Source organism: Caloenas nicobarica, chromosome 2 (assembly GCF_036013445.1).
Source record: "Caloenas nicobarica isolate bCalNic1 chromosome 2, bCalNic1.hap1, whole genome shotgun sequence".
Taxonomy (NCBI): Eukaryota; Metazoa; Chordata; class Aves; order Columbiformes; family Columbidae; genus Caloenas; species Caloenas nicobarica.
This window is the reverse complement of record NC_088246.1, coordinates 1754776-1775703: the sequence shown is the minus strand read 5'-3', so window position 1 is coordinate 1775703 and position 20928 is coordinate 1754776. Positions and strand designations below refer to the sequence as shown.

Genomic DNA, 20928 nt, shown 5'->3' with positions numbered 1-20928 from the left:
GTACACAAGGCTCAGTAGTCATTTGCCATGAGTTTTCTGTTCTAGCTACACAGAGATGAATTTGATTATATTTAATGGTAAGACAAATTAACCTATCATCATTGTTCAGATTAAATGGCAACATGGCATTGCTTAAGTGATGCCTGCCCAGTGCAAAGAACATTAGAAAAATTGGTAGCTTCCCCCAGCTTTGGAATTGTATCTTGATTAACAAATGCTTTTTAGCAGCATCTATTACTCATTATTATTATTGTTATTACCTTGTATTTGCAAGAAGTTGCTTTCTTCTGTCGAGCCTTGCACTCACCTCATAGAGATGTTTCATGTTCTCTTGTAGTTGCCTTGTCTTACCTCAGGGGCGCCTGCCTTATAGTGATAAGTGAAGCAAAAACATCTACTGCAGGTCTCTTGAGCCTTCTGATATGAAAAGCACCGTGGAAATAAAAAAAAAAAAAAAAAGGGACGACCTTTTTTTTTTTTTGTCTCAGTTGGATGATGTCTTTCAGAGAGCAAGGAAAGCCTCTTGTCTTTCACACCCAAGCATGGCTCTGGTATTAATAAACCTTCCTTTGATTTTTTTTCTTAAAGTAAATATGTCAAGAGATGTCAGAATCAGGGAATTTGGCAAGATAGACGAGTCATCTTTAGAGAGAGATTGTTTTGTCTTATTATTTCCCTCCCTGGGGAACAGCATCTTTGCGTCACCAGTAACAGCTGCATTTAACCAACATCTTGAAAGTAGATCGTGGGCTGACTCTGAGTAGGACAGCATTTGAGCAGATGTAACCAGAGGAACTTTTAAGAAACCATGCACTAGAAAGCATTAGGAAAAAAAAAAATCTGTCTATGACTATATATGTATATGTCTGCATTGCTATCTCTAGAAATAGGCCTATATATATAGATAGCTATATATACAGATAAACACACCTAAATAAATACCCACATCCCTGAGCACACACACACATATATGTCCACATATGTTTGTTTAGGTGTGTGCTCTTCTCATTTTAGCCACTGTGGGATAATTACAAGGTTGACCAAAGCAGCAAACAGAGGGCCCCAGAGAAAGTTTGTGTCTTTCGCTACCTTTTCCTGAACCACATAAATCGGATTATTCCACACAGAGCAGCACGGAAACCGCTTTCTGAAATTAGAAAAGTATGCTGAAGCCATCAGAGCTGGGAGAATTAACAGCTCGTAACTGCTCAGTGAGCAATTGCACTTGGGCTGTTTTCTAAGGGAAAATTAGCGTTGCTGAAGGACGCTGGATTGACAGCCCTGGAGATTGATGTCCCCTCTTTAGCCAGGAGAGCAGGTAGGCTGCAGTTAGCTGTTGAAGTGTGATTCCCCAAATACCTTGCAGATAGCGTTAATCTTGCTGTGAACAACTGTGTCTCGGACACGGTCCGTAGAAGACAATTGTTTAGCGAGGGGTAGGAAGGAGTTTTGTGGTCAGGTGTCATGGTGGTATGTAATAGGAAGAGAAGACAGTTGTCTTTGTGCCTTTGGGGCAGTGCTCAAAGCCACCACTATGCCACGAGCTGCTTCCCTGAACACTCATATTCTACTTTTAAGAAAACCCATCACCGGTGTGGCAGAGATGGTGGAAAATCTTGTTCTCCCACTCCATCTCCAGGAGATGTGCATGGGCACCCCTATCCCAATTGTATCCTGGCTCTTCAGAAAGTCTCCCTGCCCCTGAAGAGATAAGCCAAGAGATCTGGGGGGGAGTCACCATCCCTGGAGCTGTTTAAAAGATACAGAGATGAGGTTCTCAGAGACATGGTTTGGTGCCAGGGTTGGGTTAATGGTTGGACTCAATGATCTTGAGGGTGTTTTCCAACCAAAATGATTCTGTGATTTTATGATCCCAACCCAGCACTCTCACCAGGCAGTTCTGCTTTGTTTATTTTCCATCTAGTTTATAGAGACAGTTGGACAAGGGAAGGAAAGGAAAGGAAAGGGAATGGATTTGCTGGTGTTCACTCTTTGAGGAAGGTGATGTGGGTAAACACCTGCTGTTTGTCTGTCTGCTGTGTTTCACATCACTAAAGCACAAGTTGCTGAATGTTGGAAGAGGATATGCAGCATTGCTACATAGCTGCTAGATGATAGACACAGAGGTATATATATGTATATATATTTATTTTATAATATATACTGACCATCCCATGTACTGGGCACGTCAAATCCCAGAGGCAGTTTTGGGCCCCTCACTATAGAAAAGGCCTTGAGGTGCTGGAGCGAGTTGAGAGAAGGGAACGGAGCTGGGGAAGGGGCTGGAGCACAAGGGTGATGGGAGCGGCTGAGGGAGCTGGGGGTTCAGCTGGAGAACAGGAGCTGAGGGGAGACAGGGACACAGAGAAACGGCCTCAGGTTGCGCCAGGGGAGGTTGAGGTTGGATCTGGGGAACAATTTCTTCCCCAAAGGGCTGTGGGGCATTGGAACAGGCTGCCCAGGGCAGTGCTGGAGTCACCATCCCTGGAGGGGTTGAAGAGACGGAGATGGGACATGGGGTAGTGCCAGGGCTGGGGGAACAGTTGGACTTGATGATCTTGAGGGGCTTTTCCAAAATGATTCTGTGATTCTTTGGATAAAACATGGCACACATGGGAAGTCCTGTTGTTCCTCTGGCATTAGAAGGCAGATTTTTAGGCAACTTCTCTCAAAAAAACACAGTAGCCCTTTGACTATGGACGCCTTCCCTTTCACACAGCTACCCAATAGCAGCACCTTCAGCATGGTCATTTTTCTGGCCACCTTTTCAGGAGTAATGGCATATTTTGCTCAGTAGGCAGAAATTTCCTTCATTCCCATCTCCCAAAAATAACACTAATGCCAAACACATCTTTTTTTAAAGCAGGTCAAACCCATCCTGTTTTCAAGGATGAGCTTAAGGGTAGATGTGACCTACATCTACTGAAACCATGGGGAAGGGGAATATGAGCCAGCAACTTGGGAGATTAGCTCAGCTTGAAAACCACCAGCCTAGCAAGATGGGCCATCCGAAGATCTAACCTCAGCCTACAATTCTGTCTTCATCTGCTACTGCTTGTTTATATCATGATGGTTTTACTGCTTCTAGAGAAATTCAGGAGGCCTCAAGAACCAACCACACACCAAACACAATGGGGAAGGCACAGCATGTTGCAGGGCTGCTTTATCTAAACTCCATTGTTCAAACCAAAAATCTTCTATGTCTGGCCTTTGTTCTTCGTGCTCTCTGGGGTCCTTTTAAAATCCAATAACTTTGTGAAGCCTCAGACTGATGGCATAAAACAAGTTTACTTGGTGTGTACTGAGTTATACAGATGAAATGCCATCGAAGTTCATATATTTGCACCATGGAAGATGGACAAATGTTTCAAAGGACATGTAGGAATAAAAAAATAATGCATCATGGAGATGTGTTCTTCATTCTTGCAAGCAACCCTGTCATGCTGTCTTCATTTCATGCCTATAGGTTAGGTCTGGTGGGTTCCTGTAAATGTTGTAGCACCTTTTACTGTGGTGTTGCTGATAATAGTTTATGCCTAGAGTCTGCTGGGAAAGTCTGATGTTTTATAACAGCAACATATTAATACTTTCTATGAGAACACAAAGGTTCTTACAACACAACACATAGGGGCAGTTGTAATCTCCTTGTACTCCATATTTAACCATTGCTGGCCCATAGTAGATGTTTAAAGACAGTTTATGAAACCTGGCAAGAAAAGAGTGTTCTTGTCCCCACTTATAGATCTCCAAGGGCCTGCAGCTGTAGGGCATCCTCAGCAAGTAGTTGTAACATAGGATTTGGAGAACTTTTTCCTATTAATGTGAACAGCAGATTTGGGACGCATTTTGTCCGTGGTCTTCTGGATGTCCTGTGGCTATGAATACTGTAGATAAACTGGGTATGACATAGAAAAGCACTGTTTCTCATGAATACATCTGTGGGGCACCCGAAAAGCTCAGGTGGCTTCTGAGATGTGGGTCTACTCCTACCCTTTCCTTTTTCTTTCCTTTTTTTAGACTGTTCTATAGAGCTGAACAACTCCCCAGCTCTGCTGACTGCAATTAAGGGGTTCAGTTTATTTGCCTACACTGAGGTGCCTGGCACCATTGGAGATGTTTTACAACCTACAGCATTAGCACAAGGCTGGCAGATGTCTTTGAGATCCAGGCTCTTCTGGAACAGCATCTGGGGTCCATGTGGATGCTTACAGGCATCTCACACAGCACTTATTGCTTAGATATAGGCAACTGAATCACAGGATCTCTCGTTATTGACTATCACATGAACACAGACACTCAACACACATGGAGATGCACATTTACACATCTGAATAGGAGTATCTTAGTCTGAGAGCTGACCTCAGTCGTTATCTGGATTGTGAGGATCTGAAATGCCAGACACCTCTATAGATGAGGGGAACTGAATTCTGCAGCAAATAGTCGTGTTCAACACTCAAGGATTTCCCTTAAGCTTTGTAAATCAGTGACTGTTTCGTGCCTTTTGCAAACATCCCTTCTCCCTGTCATTAAGCTTTTTTTAGTCACACATTTTATTTAAAAAAGGACAAAACCAGCAGTGAGTAAAGCTAGTGACAGAGGCTTCCTGGCATTGCTTATCATTCAGAGCAGTAAAATGCTTCCTTTGCTAATTTCAACCATATCATTAGCAACATCTGAATCAGCAGCTTTGAGAAACTTTGCAGATACTTGATCTGGAAAGCCCTTACATATGCTTCCCTCTTCATATACTGCTAATCCCACCCTTCAACATAGCCTGCCGATCCCTCGAAAGACAACTGGATCCGTTTCAGCTTCATGAGCTAAATGTTGCAGAGTCTTGCCCTTGTCTCACAAAAGGGGAAAGAAAAGGGATGAAAGGAGAAAGCTGGATACAGGGCTCAGCGCAGTGACACATGGAATGGAGTTTGTCACCAGTCACCCAGAAAATACGTCTTGGTCACCCATGTCACTCCTTGTGACACTGTAAGGAAACAAGACACACAAACATCAAAGCCCTGAAGGTTCCATTCAGACACTGAAACGTGGGTTATGTTCATGCTCAGAACCATATGAGATGTCCTAAGTTACATGAGACAACTGCAAGGGAACTGCAGATACAACATGGGACCTACAGGAAACTCATTCCTTTCTGTAAGAGCAGCTTGAAGCCAGACAGAACACTTGGATGTCTAAAATTATGGGACACATATAATGACAGCTGTATGGCGTCCTACAAGACCTCTTGCCTGAGACTCAAATGGATGGGAATCACTATATAAATGCAAGCTCTATTACAGCTGATCACCTTGGACTCCTCTTGTGACAACCCAGTCAATGCAGCTGGTGGCTGAGGGCATCATCCTGTGATTAAAATCATAGGATCATAGAGTACCAGGTTGGAAGGGGCCTCAAGGGTTACCTGGTCCAAACTTTCTTGGTGAAAGCACAGTCTAGACAAGATGGTCCAGCACCCTGTCCAGCTGAATGTTCAAAGTGCCCAATGTTGGGGAATCTACCACTTCTCTGGGAAGATTGTTCCAATGGCTGATTGTCCTCATCATGAAAAATTTCCCTCTTGTGTCCAATCCAAATCTCCCCAGTAGTAACTTGTACCCATTAATTCTCGTCTTTTCTTTGTGACTCCTTGTAAAAAGGGAGTCTCCATCTTCCTTGCAGCCACCCTTTGAATACTGGAACATGGTGATGAGGTCTCTCTTAGGACTTCTTTTCTCAAGGCTCAACAAGCCCAGGTCTCTCAGCTTTTCTTCATATGGTGGCTTCCCAGACCTTTGATCACCTTTGTGGCCCTTCTCTGGACCCTCTCTGGTTTGAGTTGGAAGGGACCTTAAAGATCATCTAGTTCCAACTCTCCTGCCATGGTCAGGTACACCTTCCACTAGATCAGGTTGCTCAAAGCCCCATCCAACCTGACCTCGAAATAGGTGAATTGCAAACTAAAGCATCCCTTCTTGCTGCTGTGACCTCAGGTAGCCAGCTCTGATGGAGCCATCCATGTCATAGACATCTAAATTAGAGGACCACATCCACTGTGATAAACCCTATGTACCCATAATAGAGTTTGAGGGAGCAGAAATACTCTTCACACAGACTGTCCTACAGCTGTCTGCAATGCAAGAGTGAAAGCACAGCCGTGGTTTTGCAATGGATGGGACCTCAAAACCCCATGCCTCATGCTCTGATGTTGCTCTGAGGTGTCCTGCAGAGGAAAGCAGTTTTCCTCTGGATTCAGATCAATGCAAACTATCTTCCCCATTGGTGGAAGTGGAAAAATTAGGAGTCGAGTTAAGCGCTGAGCACAGTATGAAAATGTAACAGCCAAGTGTTCTGAGGGTCACACACCTGGAAGATGTCCAGCCCGCAGGAAGCGGGGAATGCAGGGACCCTTGTGGGAGGGGGGCACATCCAGCCGGTGGGTGCCTGTGGTGGCTAGGTTTTGTTTATTTTGGTTTTTTCCATGTGTTCTCTGATTTCATGCAGAAGCCATCTCCAGTTCTGTTTTGGTTTCCTGTCTTCCCAAAGCCACCAAGCTGCTGTGAAGTTCCTACCCTGAGGTCAGGTTGGTGGAAAGCTGAGATGCAAAGGGGAGCAGAGAGGAAGTCTCCCACCAGACCAAGAGGGAAGGGGAAAGGGAGATCTTGTTACACATTCAGCAAGTGATACCTCTGAAATAGCACTTATATTTTTTGTGGCTCAGCCTATTGTCAGTCTCTGAGTTATGGCTGGAGTGAGGTTGCGAAGGCAGGGTTAGGTGGGCTAGCTCACAGAATCACAGAATCACAGGATGGTTGGGGTTGGAAGGGACCTCAGGAGATCATCCAGTCCAACCCACCTGTTAACGCAGGGTCACCAGAGCAGATCACACAGGATTATGTCCAGGCAGGTTTTTAATGTGTCCAGAGAAGGAGACTCCACAAACTCTCTGGGCAGCCTGTTTCAGGGCTCTGGCACCTCCCAGCAAAGAAGGAACCTCAGATGGAACCTCCTGTGTTTCAGTCTGTGCCCGTTGCCTCTCATCCTGTCATTGGGAACCACTGAAAAGAGTCTGGTCCATCCTCTTGATAGCCACCCTTGAGATATTTATCAGCATCAATAAGATCCCTCTCAGCCTCTCTTCTCCACCTGAACAGCCCCAGCTGTCTCAGTCTTTCCTCATCAGGAAGATGCTTCAGACCCCTCAGCATCTTTTTTGTCCCTCCCTGGACTCTCTCCAGTAATTCCTTGTCCTTTTTAAACTGGGAAGACTAGAACTGGACACAGTACTCCAGCTCGCTGCAGACAGATCACTTCTCCTGGCTGTACAAGGTAGATTGCTGTGGTTTGATGGAGCTTTGCAATGTGTGGCCAGAGAGGATGGGGCAAAGGAACAGCCCCGAGGCTGTGCATTGTCTGAGAGCACCACAGAGCATCGCCTAGGGAGGATGCGTGGTGCATGGCTTGGTGGGAAGTCATTTCACCGACTCTAAAAACATCTCAGCCATATCAGGTGGGCTTCATTCTGCCCAGCACTCTCCAGAAGCAACCGTGACTGACTCAGCCTCCAGGGCATTTATCTGCGGGCTCTGATGGCAAGGGAAGAAGACAAGTTGTGTGCTCCTTGGAGAGAAGGCAGATGCAAGAAGCACAGGAAAGCTATAAAACAGGAAGAAAGAGGGGTTCAGATCCATCACACACCTTCCCCATCATTATCTCATCCCAGCAGGGCATGGGATGGAGTGGGCAGAGGGCAATGTTCAAGGACACCAGTTTTGAAACTGATATTCCCTAATCTTGGTACTGTATTGTGAGTTTTACAATATTTTACTGACAATCCAAGCACCTGGAATCATAGATATTGAGGTTTTGTCCTTCTGTTTTTCCTTTAGCTTTTTTTTTAGCCTTTCTTTTTTTTACTGCACGTGCATCAACGGTTGAAACAGTGAAGGAGTACTGAAGGAGCCAAATTAAATGACACTGGTTAAAGTATCACACCTTCTAAACCAGGGTCTCATGATGTGGCAAGGACAGATTTTTAAAGGGTGGGTTGCCTCTTTTAAGAGGACAGTGGGTGACCAGTGACAGTCAGTTTGTCTTCAGGATGGATTTATAAGAGATATCATGTAGAGCTCCTGTTGTAGCAGGATGATCTAGTCATTGGTGCACTGTCTGGAGACTATGGAGGTCCATGGCTTGGCCATGCATGACCTTTGTGGTCTTCTGTGAATTATTTAAACTCTCGTCCACCTCAGCTCCAAAAAGAGGGTTCTCGGACCATGGCGGTGGTTATTTCAGCTGGCAAATGGCTCAATATTTTGTTACCTGGAGGACCTTTCCTGAATCAGCATTGTGGTTTCCTACCAAGCTGGGACCTCCCTTGTGCTAAGAGACGAGTGAGACCTGGAATTGCCTTTAGACCTTTTTTTAATTCCTCCTGGGTAAATCCAAGTCTCACCATTCCTGAGGACAAACACCCCTGGGAACTAGCACACACGGGCTACCCTGTGTGACCTTTTAAAGAACCTCACCCTTTTGCTTGGGAGGCTTTCCCCAAGGACCTAAGCACTCCATCCAAAAAATCACCTTCCCTGAAGACTCCGCATCACGACACCGAGTAAGATTTGCGGCACCTATGTCTACAAGCAGGCACAGCAGCGTGCATGCACACATGCACGTGTATGTCTTGGCAGCTCCAACTCAACCTCCTTTCAAAAAGAGGCCCTGTGGTTAATCAGAGGAATTAACCACAGCCTCCGAACACATCCTGCCAGCCAATCAGCAGGCCGTTCCCAAGGCCGTTGCTGCTACAGGGGTGGTGTTGTCTGATAGGAGCGTGGATCTTTCCGGTTAAATTTCTGAATGGGGCTCAGGGATGCTTTTGTTCAGCTGGGTGTAGTAAAGCCTCACAACTGCTGAATAACTCGCAGTAGGTTTTTGATTGTTTTTGTTTGTTTGTTTGTTTGGGTTTTTTTAAACTTTCACCATAGAGGCAAGTGTTTTCCAGTTCAAAGAGGATTCCAGCTTGGCAGTGGGAAAAGTGCACCAGGCTTTGAAGGGAAGGAGCTTTTATTTTTATTCCCTAAAGCTTTTAAATTTGCTCACATTGGCTTTTTAGCGCCTGCTGCCTCCACACACATATAGAGAGATATATATAAATATGCACATACACATGCTCCAGTTTAATATTGGCAAGCACACCACTCTGCCAATGGAAACCGCAAAGAAACATTCGCATATCTGGGGATTCTGATGTAATAGGGCTGAGGTTTCACATTCCAGGACAGCATTTCTAGCCTCAAATCAAAATCAGAGCTGTCATTCAGAGCCCGGCATTACTAATGTTATTGCAACCCAGCGGGTGGGGTGAAGGAAAGGCGGGAGGCAAGGGAGGAGGGAGTGAGGAGAAAGATGCTGAATTGGTTGGTTTCTTTGGGGTTTATTTCTAATTTCAGATGATGAAAGGCGGTACAAGCTAGGATGGTAGCAGAGTGTTTTAACCCTTTTCAGGCAGCTGCATACCCTAGCACAGGATGAAGAAAAGCATCTCAATATATAACAGAAAGTTCAGGGTTTCTAAGCCCAGCTTTAAAATACAGAGGGCCAAGGGAACTAAAACCTACTACAGGATTAATTACTAGGAGCTTTCCTGTGACAAGGCCTTTTCCAATGGGACTTTGGCAAGCTCAAATTGTGTCCTGATTGGATAACCACAGTCATAGCCTGCTTTTTATTTTAAAAAAAGAAAAATAGACGCAAGTGATTTCTTCTCATATCCCGCAGCCAAAGTATATTCTCCCCATTTTTTCTGTGGTGGGTTGACACTCCACCAGCCTGAACATCAGTCATTTAGCAATGGTATGGCATAGCCTTATGGCTAAATTTTACAGTCCCAGCAAAAATCCCAGGCCAGTGGACATGCAAAAGTTGCCAAGTGATCTCTGGATTTGGCTGAGAGTTTGTAAAGCTCTTTGGGTTCCTTTGGGATGAAAATGCTGCAAAACTCCCAGGCATGGGATTAACCCAGCTCCATCACTATTCCCTTGCAAAAACCCCACCTCCCCCAAGTCATTAGGAAAGATGAATATCGCTTTCCAAGCTGCTCTTATGTAGAAAAAAGAAAAAAAAGACATCAAGTGTGATTGCCAAAGGTTTTCCAGACCCAGAGCTGTACACCCCCGACAGGTATGATAGCCCGAACCTCTGTGCTGCTACCATGGTTGTGTTACAATGCAGGAGGACGCGTTCTAATGTGACGCTGTTTTTTCCATCATTTGTACTGCAGGAGGTCTTTTATCGCCTCTATTTGATTTATACTGTTGGATACTCCATCTCTCTGGGATCCCTCACAGTTGCTGTCCTTATCCTGGGATACTTCAGGTAGGCGGCTCTGTTTCTACCTAAGCGAGTTGTCACTAGACTGGAAAAGCCTCGGGCTTTCCTAAAGGATAAAACTGGAGTGGCGTGTGCTTCTTCAGCAAGCCACAAGAGGTTACCTCTGTGCTTTGGGCTGTGTTAGTGTCACTTAGGTCAAACTTCTCGGGGGATGGTGGGTGGGATGTCTGAACCCCTTGCCTGCAAAGGAGTTTTCTAGACCCTCTTTACAGTAAATGGGAAGAGAGGCATCTCCAGGAAGAGGCTGATCTCACTTGGAAGGCTATCTAGGATTTTCTATCCCTATTACCTTCCAGATGACTGGCTTAGATTTAGATGGCTAATTTTTACATAGCTAAGGTTTCACGAGGGAAATCCTACTCTAAACCCAAATATTCGTGAGGGATAGACCAGTTGAAATATTAATGAAGGACAGACCCATTGAAGGGGACTCCAGCCATGTAAAAGCACCAGACTGATTCCTCCAATCTCTTCATGCTGCTGCTATATCCAGGGATCCAAAAATGACCACTCACCCTCCTAACTCAGATTTTCTCCCTTCCCACTCCACCACCCCTGCTAAGGGATATACGCCCCCCAATACCATTTTTAGCCCACATCATCCATCCCTCAGACCTGGCTGTTGTGTCTCCTTGCTGCTGTAGGGACCAGGAGAGGGGAAGGATGAAAAGTCTCGCTCACAACTAGAAGTTTGTCCTTTGGGAAACCACACCTGGTGATCTGCAGGTGGAGCTGGGTGCTGAGCCCCACATTTCCCTCCCTTTGGTCCTGGCAATATCTTGTCCTAGCAGACAGCAGGACCCGGACAAGATGAGGTTCTTAGGGACATGGTTTACAGATGGACTTGGCAGTGCTAGGTTAGTGGTTGGACTTGATGATCGTAAAGGTCTTTTCCAACCAAAATGATTCTATGATTCTATGAACAGCTGTGGTGGGAAATTCTCCTCGCAGCAAACAGCCACCTGGTGTCTGCAGATGGACTCAGCAGCTCCCACCATGCTCAAGAGAAGCCCTAAACACATGCCACTGGGAATAAAATCTGTGGTCTTTGGTTCTAAAAGTGCTCAGACTGCTCTGTAGTGAGCAAAAGGAGGTCAGGGGGGATGTGCTTGGATAGCAGAGCATCCCAGCGCCCAAATCTCTGATACAGACAAGCCAAGGGGGACTGCAGATCCCTCCTGGGAGCACTTTGCATGACGGAGTCCCAGATCCCATCCCTGCCACCACTCTCCTGACCTCTCAACCGTTTTCCTCCTGTTTCATTTCCCACTGGACAGTGGCAAGGTTGTTAAAATATTTAATGTCCATGTATGTAAGTATACTCCTAGTTTCAGGAGACAAGCTTTCTCTTACCACGTAGTTGGAGCACCTAACAGCCTACATGGACAGCTATGCTAGAGCATTTTTGTCCCAAGGATGAAAGTAGCAGCAGCAACCAAGCCAGATTTTATTCCAGATAACACATAATCCAGAGATTCACTGACTGCATTTCAAATGCAGGGAGCAAAGCCCATCTTCATTCATACCTCAATAGTTCCACTTAGCATAATTTCTATTATAATAGCACAGGAAATAACTGTTATTACTATGACGATCTCCCTCAAAGGAGAAAAAACCACAGCTTTTGTTTTCAATTTCTATTATTGGAGCTGGGGATTTAAGAGGGTATAAATTCATATATAGATTCATGCACGAGTAGCCATGCAGCAGAGCTGTAGAGGACAGAAGGGGACTCCAGCAGGTCAGTTAGTTCCTTCTTTTTCCCAAAGGCAGGGTCACTGTTTCTAAAACACACCTCATAGATATGGATCTAACCCATTCACATCTTACCATCCAGCTTTTCCCCCAAAAGGATCTTAAAGTGCTTTACAATCAGAATTTGTGGGGTCATTGCTGCCATTGCTGGGGTTGGGGCCCAGAAACTGCTCGACATGCCCAAGCAATGGACAGTGTCTCTGATGGCAAACAGAAAACAGCCCAGCACACCATAGTTAGTACTGTAGTTGCCACTAAATTTGGAATGGGCACAAAGATAAGCAGTTTAGAAGAATCTCTGGTAGGTTTTTAGTGGCCACAAGTTCTGGAGCCTTTGTCATCCATTTCCTCTGCACGAAGTACAGGTAAATGTGAAGTCTTGAAATGCAGGGTCTGACTCAGACATGGGTAGATTTGTTGGACGGATGGATTTAACAGTGAAAGGGACACACATCACACTTTGCTATTAGTGAGCACTGTGCATGTATCCTGCCTCCTGTCTGTACGTCTTGGAAAATGACTGCACGTCTGATGCGCACCCCTTGCACGTGCACTGAACACCAGGGACGTGCTCATCGTGCACGCAGGAATGCACATGCCCTGCACTCACTGCACAGCTGTTGTTGGCTCACTCCACACGCTCTGCGCGCCAGATGTGCATTCCCTAAATGTACCCTGCACACTGGGTGCACGCTCACTGCACACACCCTGCACGTTGGCTGCATCCCACTGCCTTCATCCTGATGTTCACCAGATGTGCAGACACTGAACGCACCTTTCACTGCCTCCAGATGCGTGTGCACTGCACATACACGGTGTCCTACATGTGCAAACTGGTTGTACTGCACACACACTGCACGCATACTGCACGTACACTGCATGCACAATGCCATCCAGATTTGCACACACTGAGCATGGACTGCTCATCAAATACCCTCCTCCAGCTGCGTGTGCACTGCACACACCATCCTCCAGATGCAGACTCACTGCCCACTGCATGCAAGCCCACCATCCAGGCCCAACACAGGCAAAACACATCCCTATTTCTTTCCAAGACTTCCCAGTCAGAAATAAAGGAGCTGAAATGAGTAGAGGCACAGTGTTGTCCTAGCGTAAAGCCAGCAGCAATGTCCTTTGGCCAAACCCCTGGAGTAGGTATTAATTCATTTACCGGCCCCATGGGTGAACTGTGAGTGCAGGGCAGTTGTGGCACTAGCACCACGTCCCCATGGTGGCACAGGCCTGTAGGAGGAGTTGGGGCTCTCCAGAAGCAGAGGTGACCCTGAGATGGACTAAACTACCCCAACCCTTCTCTGTCTCCCCCTCCAGACGTTTGCACTGCACTAGAAACTACATCCACATGCACCTGTTTGTGTCCTTCATGCTGAGAGCCATGAGCATCTTCGTGAAGGACGCGGTCTTGTATTCTGGGTCAGCTTTGGAGGAGATGGAACGGATCTCAGAGGAAGACTTGAAATCCATCACTGAAGCACCTCCAGCAGACAAATCGCAGTTTGTGAGTATTGCCAGAGCAGCTGGCCCCTCCAGATCTTACGCCTCTGTTCTCTCTGTTCAGCATTTCACCTCCTTCTGAGGGAATTTCCACCTTATTGAACAACACCAGATCCCCCCTTTCTTTACCCTCCACAGCCTCTTCCCATTCCTTCCCACTCCTCAATCCACTGGCTCAGAGAGACTGCCCAGCCACAGAGCTAAGGAAGAGCTGTTCCTCGTGGTGTTCAAAAGTAAAGGCTGAGGTTTTGGGTTCTATCTACAACTACTATTTTCAACACTCCCCTGATACCCCCTAAGATGTTTGGCTCTGGAAGCTCCCCTGTATATCCCAACACAAGGCACATCAGTGTTTGCATTTCACAGTGTTGATTTCTCCTACCACAATGTGCAACTGGTGGAATTTTCACCTGGATGTCCTTTCTGTATGACCCATGGAGGCATCACTGTGCTGTACCATCATGGCATCAAAATGACAGCCCAGACGTAGCAAAACCCTGGTTCAACATGTCTTGGAGGTTCTAAGCCCTGACTCCAGAGCCAGAGCAGAGGTATCTTGTAAGGAAGAAGGTCAGCAGTAAACATCTCTTCTTACTGTAATTTTGCAGCAAACCATAGCTGGTTGCTCCTGTTGTGATTTATCACTCTCATATCTGAAAAAAAAAAAAAATATATATATATATTTTTAGAAGAGACAATGGAGGTATTATCATGAAAAAGGTTAGGGTTCATCTGCAAAAAGCAGATGTCTACAAGGCAGACATCTTCACTCAATCTTAGTCACCTCAGGTTCCATTTATAGTCAGCGGAGTCAGTATGGTCAACATGGCCAGCTGAGTCAAGAGTATGACCAACCACATCCTAAAATATAAACTGAAGTGAGGTCAGTTGAACTTGTCTCCAAAAGCATGTGTTTCTTTTCACTGTATGGAAAGCTCCGATGGCAGTATCTGCATTGTCCATCTGGTCGGGGGGAAAGGAAGCCCATCCTCAGGTTTCAAAGTCGTCCCCACCTGCTGAAGCTGTCTGCTGTCCTTGTCATCGGTCTCATCATAGATTTCCCATGGTGGATCCTAGGTATGATAGTTCAACATCCACGAATTGTTGGATGCTGCAGAGACAGACAAGGTAGACTTTAGTATCTAAGATCAGGGTTTCCTTCAATGCACACAAAAAAATCTGAGCTAGCTCAAACATCCTAGTGTAGTGACTCTTGCAATGTGGTGCAAACTTTCTGCCCCCATATTCATTTGGCTTCTCAAGACTTCCACAGCCTGTGCCACTACCAGGGACCTGGCCACAAACACCGCTGCATAAAATCAGCATATATGGAGTGTCCCACTGCCCATCCAAGGACTCCAAAATGGAAATTTGTTATCGTGTTTCCTTCCCATTTCAGAGATCCATTTAATGAATTTGGTGAGTCTCTGGCTGGAGCACTCAGCATGCTTCAAACACTCCCTTTTTGGAAAGAACACAAAATGTTTTACTGCATTGTTTTCTGTTTTCTCCTCGGGCTGGACTCATTATAAGGAATAATTAGGATAATATATTGCGCTCTCTGAATATTAGCAATTTAATGGCATTTCCCTTTCTGCCAAATGGAAAGGCAAACAAGTGATGAAGGTGACAATTAATGTTTTTCTTTTGTTTCCAAGTGAAGTGAGAGTTTTGCATTTATTGCCTGATGCTCTCTGTGTGTGGGTAGATGGTGATTTTTTGTGAATATAAAAATTATCATTAAACCTGGATGAGGATTTTTTCAATTGATCTTCCTTCTATTTTAACTCACTTTGTCTGTAAAAGGAAATGGATGTATACGTGTCTGTATGTTATATATATACACATATGTGTATATAACATGTGCATATTCATTTTGATTGGCAAAGGATTAATATAAGAGATGGGCCAGAACAAAAAATTCTCTTTTTATTTACAAGGTACATAGCATTGGCATTTTCTGCAAGTCACTTTAATGGTCACAATGGTGACTTTGTGTTATTCTCAATGGAAGGGGCAGCATGGAGATGTGCTGCTGCTGTGGGATATGTCTGGTAGTCATAGTTTTCCCTGAATCCTTGGACATTGACAAGAGAAGGCATTATGTGTTGCTTTGTATCAACTAACTCCCTGTGACTTAATTACTTTGCAGCCTTTCTCTACTAGGGCTGAGAAATGTTGGAAGAAGGATAGCTTTTCTCCACTCTGCCAGAAGGACAGTCAGGGCTTTTCTTCTCAAGAAAGCAAAGGATTGCAGGTCAGCATGGAGTGAGAGTTCAGCCAATGTGCCCGTTTAAGATTAGTGTGTCCTGGAAGTCTCTACCACGTCTCCCACCTTGCAGCTCAAGTCCGTGCAGAAAATGCCTTGACACCGTGGGTGAAATCCTTCAGCTTCGATTTGCTCTTGGCTGACCAGGCACCAAAGCCTACAGCAGCCATCTAGGGTGTCTTCACACTCGGTGAGGAAAGACAGGACGTTTTCTTGGGCATCCATGACAGGACTGGGTGACTCACCCTCCGAACGGTGCCTGTATCTCTCCACAAGCTGAGGATGGAGTTGTACTTCCAAGGGATGTGACTTGCACCAGGTCACCCAGACCAAGGTGACTTGGCCACAGCCCTTTGTCCTCTAACCTGGACAAGAATCACAGGGAAAAGATGAAACACAGCTGTCCTAGAAAGCACGTGAGCCCCTCATCAGTGGGGTTGGGGGAGAGTAGGATTGGCTCAGCATCTCTCCATTTATGACCTGTTCTCCTACACCTCCCAATTCACCTGCTGTTGGAGACATGATGTCAGGCTGAGGGGAAGATTTCTTCTCAATTTTTTCATCTCTTTTCTTCTTGCACTGACTTCCCCCCTTGTAAAATCCCTGAAACAGATTTTCTGATGGTTTTGTTTTGGTTTGGTTTTTTTTTGCTTTCTCCATCTTATTTTCCAGCCAATACTAGCAAGTCATGGCTTTATGCTGAAGAAGAATTTCACACCATGTTCCTCACATAACTCGTCTTTCTGTGGTCATTGCAGGTGGGCTGTAAAGTAGCAGTTATCTTCTTCCTCTACTTCTTGGCAACCAATTACTACTGGATTCTGGTGGAAGGGCTCTATCTCCACAGCCTCATCTTCATGGCATTTTTCTCAGAGAAGAAGTATCTTTGGGGATTCACATTATTTGGCTGGGGTAAGTCATGGTTGCTTCTTATGGCTGAGCTGTAAGAAGCCTGTTGGAGGTTGTCTTTGAAGCAGATGGTGCTTATGCATAAATGTAGGAGAGGGGACAGAGGCAGGGGGAGCATCAGAGACATGGTGACTCTTGCATGGACAGGTTAGCTCTTTTATGAAGTATTTATCTATTTCTAAATTGTGGTATCCACACTGTGGCACTTCCAGGATCGCTCTGGAAGGATCAGCCCGGACTTGGAGAGATGGGACATCCTGCCATCCTTCCAGGGCAACTGATGTGTGCATTTGACAACTGATTTTACCGCACTCTCTGCGTTATCCCCATCTCTGCCAAGTGCTTCCTGCTGAGAAACAGGTGTTGGGCTGGAGGATCAGAAAGTCATAGAACCATAGAATCATAGAATCATAGAATTATTTTGGCTGGAAGAGATCCTCAAGATCATCAAGTCCAACCATTAACCCACCCCTGGCGCTAACCAATCTCCCTAAGAACCTCATGTCCGTCTGCCCAACCCCTCCAGGGATGGTGACTCCAGCACTGCCCTGGGCAGCCTGTTCCAATGCCCCACAGCCCTTTGGGGAAGAAATTTCACATGAGGCTGTGAGCATCTGCTCCCAATGGCAGACCTAGGCTCTGATTTCCTACCTCAGATCTCAGTTGCTTTAAAAAGCTCCTGAGGTTTCATGAGTGTTGCAGCAGCAGTAGAAACCTGCAATTTGTGGGGAGGCCCTTTTTATTTTTTCCTTTTCTTTTAGCTTGGGCATCTTTTCCTGGAGTAAGGAGAAAGGGGAGGGATGTGCAGGGAGGGTGGTCATTAGTGGAAGGAGTTGTGGGCACACACATTTTGTATGAGAATGTGCTTTCTGTTCACTTCTGGCATTAGTTTTGGCTTGCAAGGAGTTATGAGGTGCTGGTACGCTGAGGACAATAAAACAACTGCTCACGGTTGCCTGAAATGTGTGGACTGTAAGGGAGAACAGGAAACATATTAGATGATCCTCGAGGACATAACTAAGAATAATGGGGTGTAGGTCTGCACGGGAGCTTACAGCAGGAAAAACCTGTTCAGAGGTGTCTATGGTTACCTCTAAACTAGATGGCCCAGGACCATTTCCCAGTTTCCAAGTCCAAAACACACCTGGCCACATCCTGACTGCATTTTAGGACAAGATTAATGTGTGTACCACATCACCCCCATTCCAGCACATGGTTTCTTCTAGAAGAAAACCACTCTCTCCTAACAGTGGAGCTCTGAGCAAGATAGTACAGGTCTGAGTTTATGGAGGATTTTATTTTTTCGCTTTGTGAGTGCAAAGTAGCCCAGGGCAGCCCAGCCTGCAAGACTCTCTCCATCCTTCCTCCTTCCCCACTGTGATTATGGGGGAGGAGGGATCCACAAACTCCTTGCTAATCTTACATTCACCTCGTGCATAGGTCAGAAACCGCTGGTGCTGCCATATGATAAACACGGGAGGTGTAACTATGAGTCCCAAAGTGGGCATTCATCTCTCAGGCAAAGTCTAGTCCCAGCCAGCCAGTAAATTTTGGGGAAAATAAATAAATAAGAGAAATACTTTAGGGGCAGGGCATTTTTTACCTCAGCTGCTGTGAGACAGAGAGGACTTTAGATATCACCTCTTTCTTAAAAAACAAATGAACAAAAACCAAAACAAAACAAAAAACAAAACACACCCTCTTCCAAACCTTCAAGCTACATAAAATTTTCTTCTCAGAAAATGGCACTAAACTGTACAGACCAGACTTAGAGAAGCAACTCCCCAGAGCGAATTCTGGAAGAGAAGGAAGCAGTTGAAAAATAATGCCATATGTTTAACCAGAAAAACCAACTTGATGCTTCTCGTAATGCAGCCAAAGGAAAACAGTCTAACAGGCATGGGTTCCTCTCATTAATTCTTCCAACCACTGCCAGAGTATAATCATTTTATCAGAGCGACCACAAAGCTGAAGTCACACCTGTCACAACACCAACCATCTATGTGTTTCCAAAAGTCTGAGGCTGCTCAATTTAAATTCCTCTGGAATGAGAACATAGGATCCCTCCGGTTGCATTTGTTTTTGCTTTGTTTTGGTTAGCATGATAATGTCCACACATGCACCCGCACAGACGTCTTGCTTTGATAGCTTTTGGGCACTGGAAAGGGCAACCCAGTCCAAGAGCCACCGGAGTCAGTGGAAAAACTCCAGTTCCCTGCAGTGGGCACTGGATCCTGCCCACACCACAGCAGTGAATGACAGGGAACCAGCGATAAATAATTATGACATTCCGCATAGGTACAGAAGAGACAAGTTTGCCCCAAAAGCTGGGATTTTGTTTCTTGCTTGTGTAACAATAAACAGCGGCAGATTTATCCCACCTGGAAATTTCCAAAGAGCAGAAATCGCCCTACAACCTCTTATTTCCAGACTGCTGAGGAAACCAGGATGTATAGTTACTCTTTGATGTTAGACCCAAAGATTTCTGTTGAGTCTTTTCAATCCATGTCCTCACTGGCACAAGGCAGCACAGCTCCGTGAAAGTCCACAGCACCCTTCTTGCGAGGGAGACACTAACGACAGAAAGGAACTTGTTCCTTGCCAGCCCCCAGCAAAAATAAATAAATAATGGCATTATGGGCAACAATAAATTCCCCAGAAGACTTCAAGTTCCCTGCAGCTGTGTTATGAAGGAAGTCTAAGAAGCATGACCAATAGCTAGAAAACCCAACCTGATTCCACCGGTATTTTTCCTTCACACCATGTTGATTCCCTCCAGCTGGCTGGGCTGCTCTGGCTTTCAGCTATGGTGCAAAATGAGGATTGCAGGGAGATGCGGAGAAGACAGATAGATCAATATGTTGCTGTTAGAGGGGCTCAGGTCCAAAAACCCATGATGGTGAGCCCTGAATGTTTATCTAAGCAGAAATCATCTTTGCCTAAAAGTGTTCGTACCTAACAGAACTGAGAGGCATAAGAGGGTGTTATTAGCCCCATTTAATATAAGAAAACTGTGGCACGAAGGGACCAAAAAAACACAAGCATTGTTCCTCAGAAAGCTTTCCAAATAGAATGTAAAAAAATTTCTCCAGACCTACATAAGGTCTTCATTCATAAACTTTCTTCTAGCAGCCACTTCGCAACCACCTCTCTTACTCGCAGCTTTGACACATGCATGAAAACCATTTTTCCAACTGCTAGGAGACACGTACACAAGAAAAGCGACAGAGGAGAGCAGGGGGTTGGGGTGGCCACCAGATTTTTCCCATTTTCCAGCTGATGGGGAGATACCTGACTTTATAGCACCTGCATTGTACACACTGTGTGTATTGACTGGAAATGCACAGCGCATACAATGTGGATTCTGTAGAAGTCACTCACGGCACCGCCGCCCGGTGAGGTTCCTCCTGCGTCACACCGGTTGTGCACGTGGGCTACATACACGCAAGGGGGAGCACATGCATCCATCCATCCATCCATCCATCCATGCCTCCATCTGGGCTCACAGCCAGCCAGGAGATCACTTGGGCTTTTTGGAGACTCACTTTCTTTCCCTGGTGGGTTGGCCAGATGCATCTAATCATAGGAGACTTTTCTGCTCGCAGAGCTGCATCCTCTTGGGTATCTTGCTCTTTGTGGATAGCTTTAGGTGTCTAAATTTGAGGACCTCAGTCCTGATTTTTTGGGTGATGGCTTTCCCATCAATGGGCACTGCAAGCGCTCAGCAGGATGGATTGTCAATTGTGAGGCATCACAAACCAGGACTTTCAAGTGGAGAGACCAAAAACTCAGTTATCACCCTCTGAAAGTAGAAGAGATGGTGGAGGCAAAGCTAAACTTTCTGGCTCTCCAAGTTGGAAGATGAGCTTACTGGAGCAGGAGGAAAAGATGGAACTCTAGAAATTACCTGATGGCCCAAACTCTGCTTGTTACATTGATGTATAAAAAATCTAAAACTGGAGCAGAGAAAAGGGAGGGAGAGGATTCTTACCACTTTTTGTAAATTTAGGAACATTTATGATTGTTTAGACTGAAAAAAAAAGATTTACATAAGAGATGCTGAAAAACAAATGTAGCAATAAAACTGGTGCCAGGAA

At 45.5% G+C, this 20928-nt stretch overlaps 1 protein-coding gene across 1 annotated transcript in view; it reads left to right on the top strand.

Annotated features, from left to right (window-relative positions):
- PTH1R (parathyroid hormone 1 receptor) overlaps positions 1-20928 on the top strand; it is a 118157-nt gene that overhangs the window by 83486 nt on the left and 13743 nt on the right. Inside the window, exons 5-7 of the mRNA XM_065627370.1 lie at positions 10277-10371; positions 13471-13657; positions 16681-16834. Coding sequence (XP_065483442.1) covers positions 10277-10371; positions 13471-13657; positions 16681-16834 — 436 coding nt within the window. The remainder of the gene's footprint in view (positions 1-10276; positions 10372-13470; positions 13658-16680; positions 16835-20928) is intronic.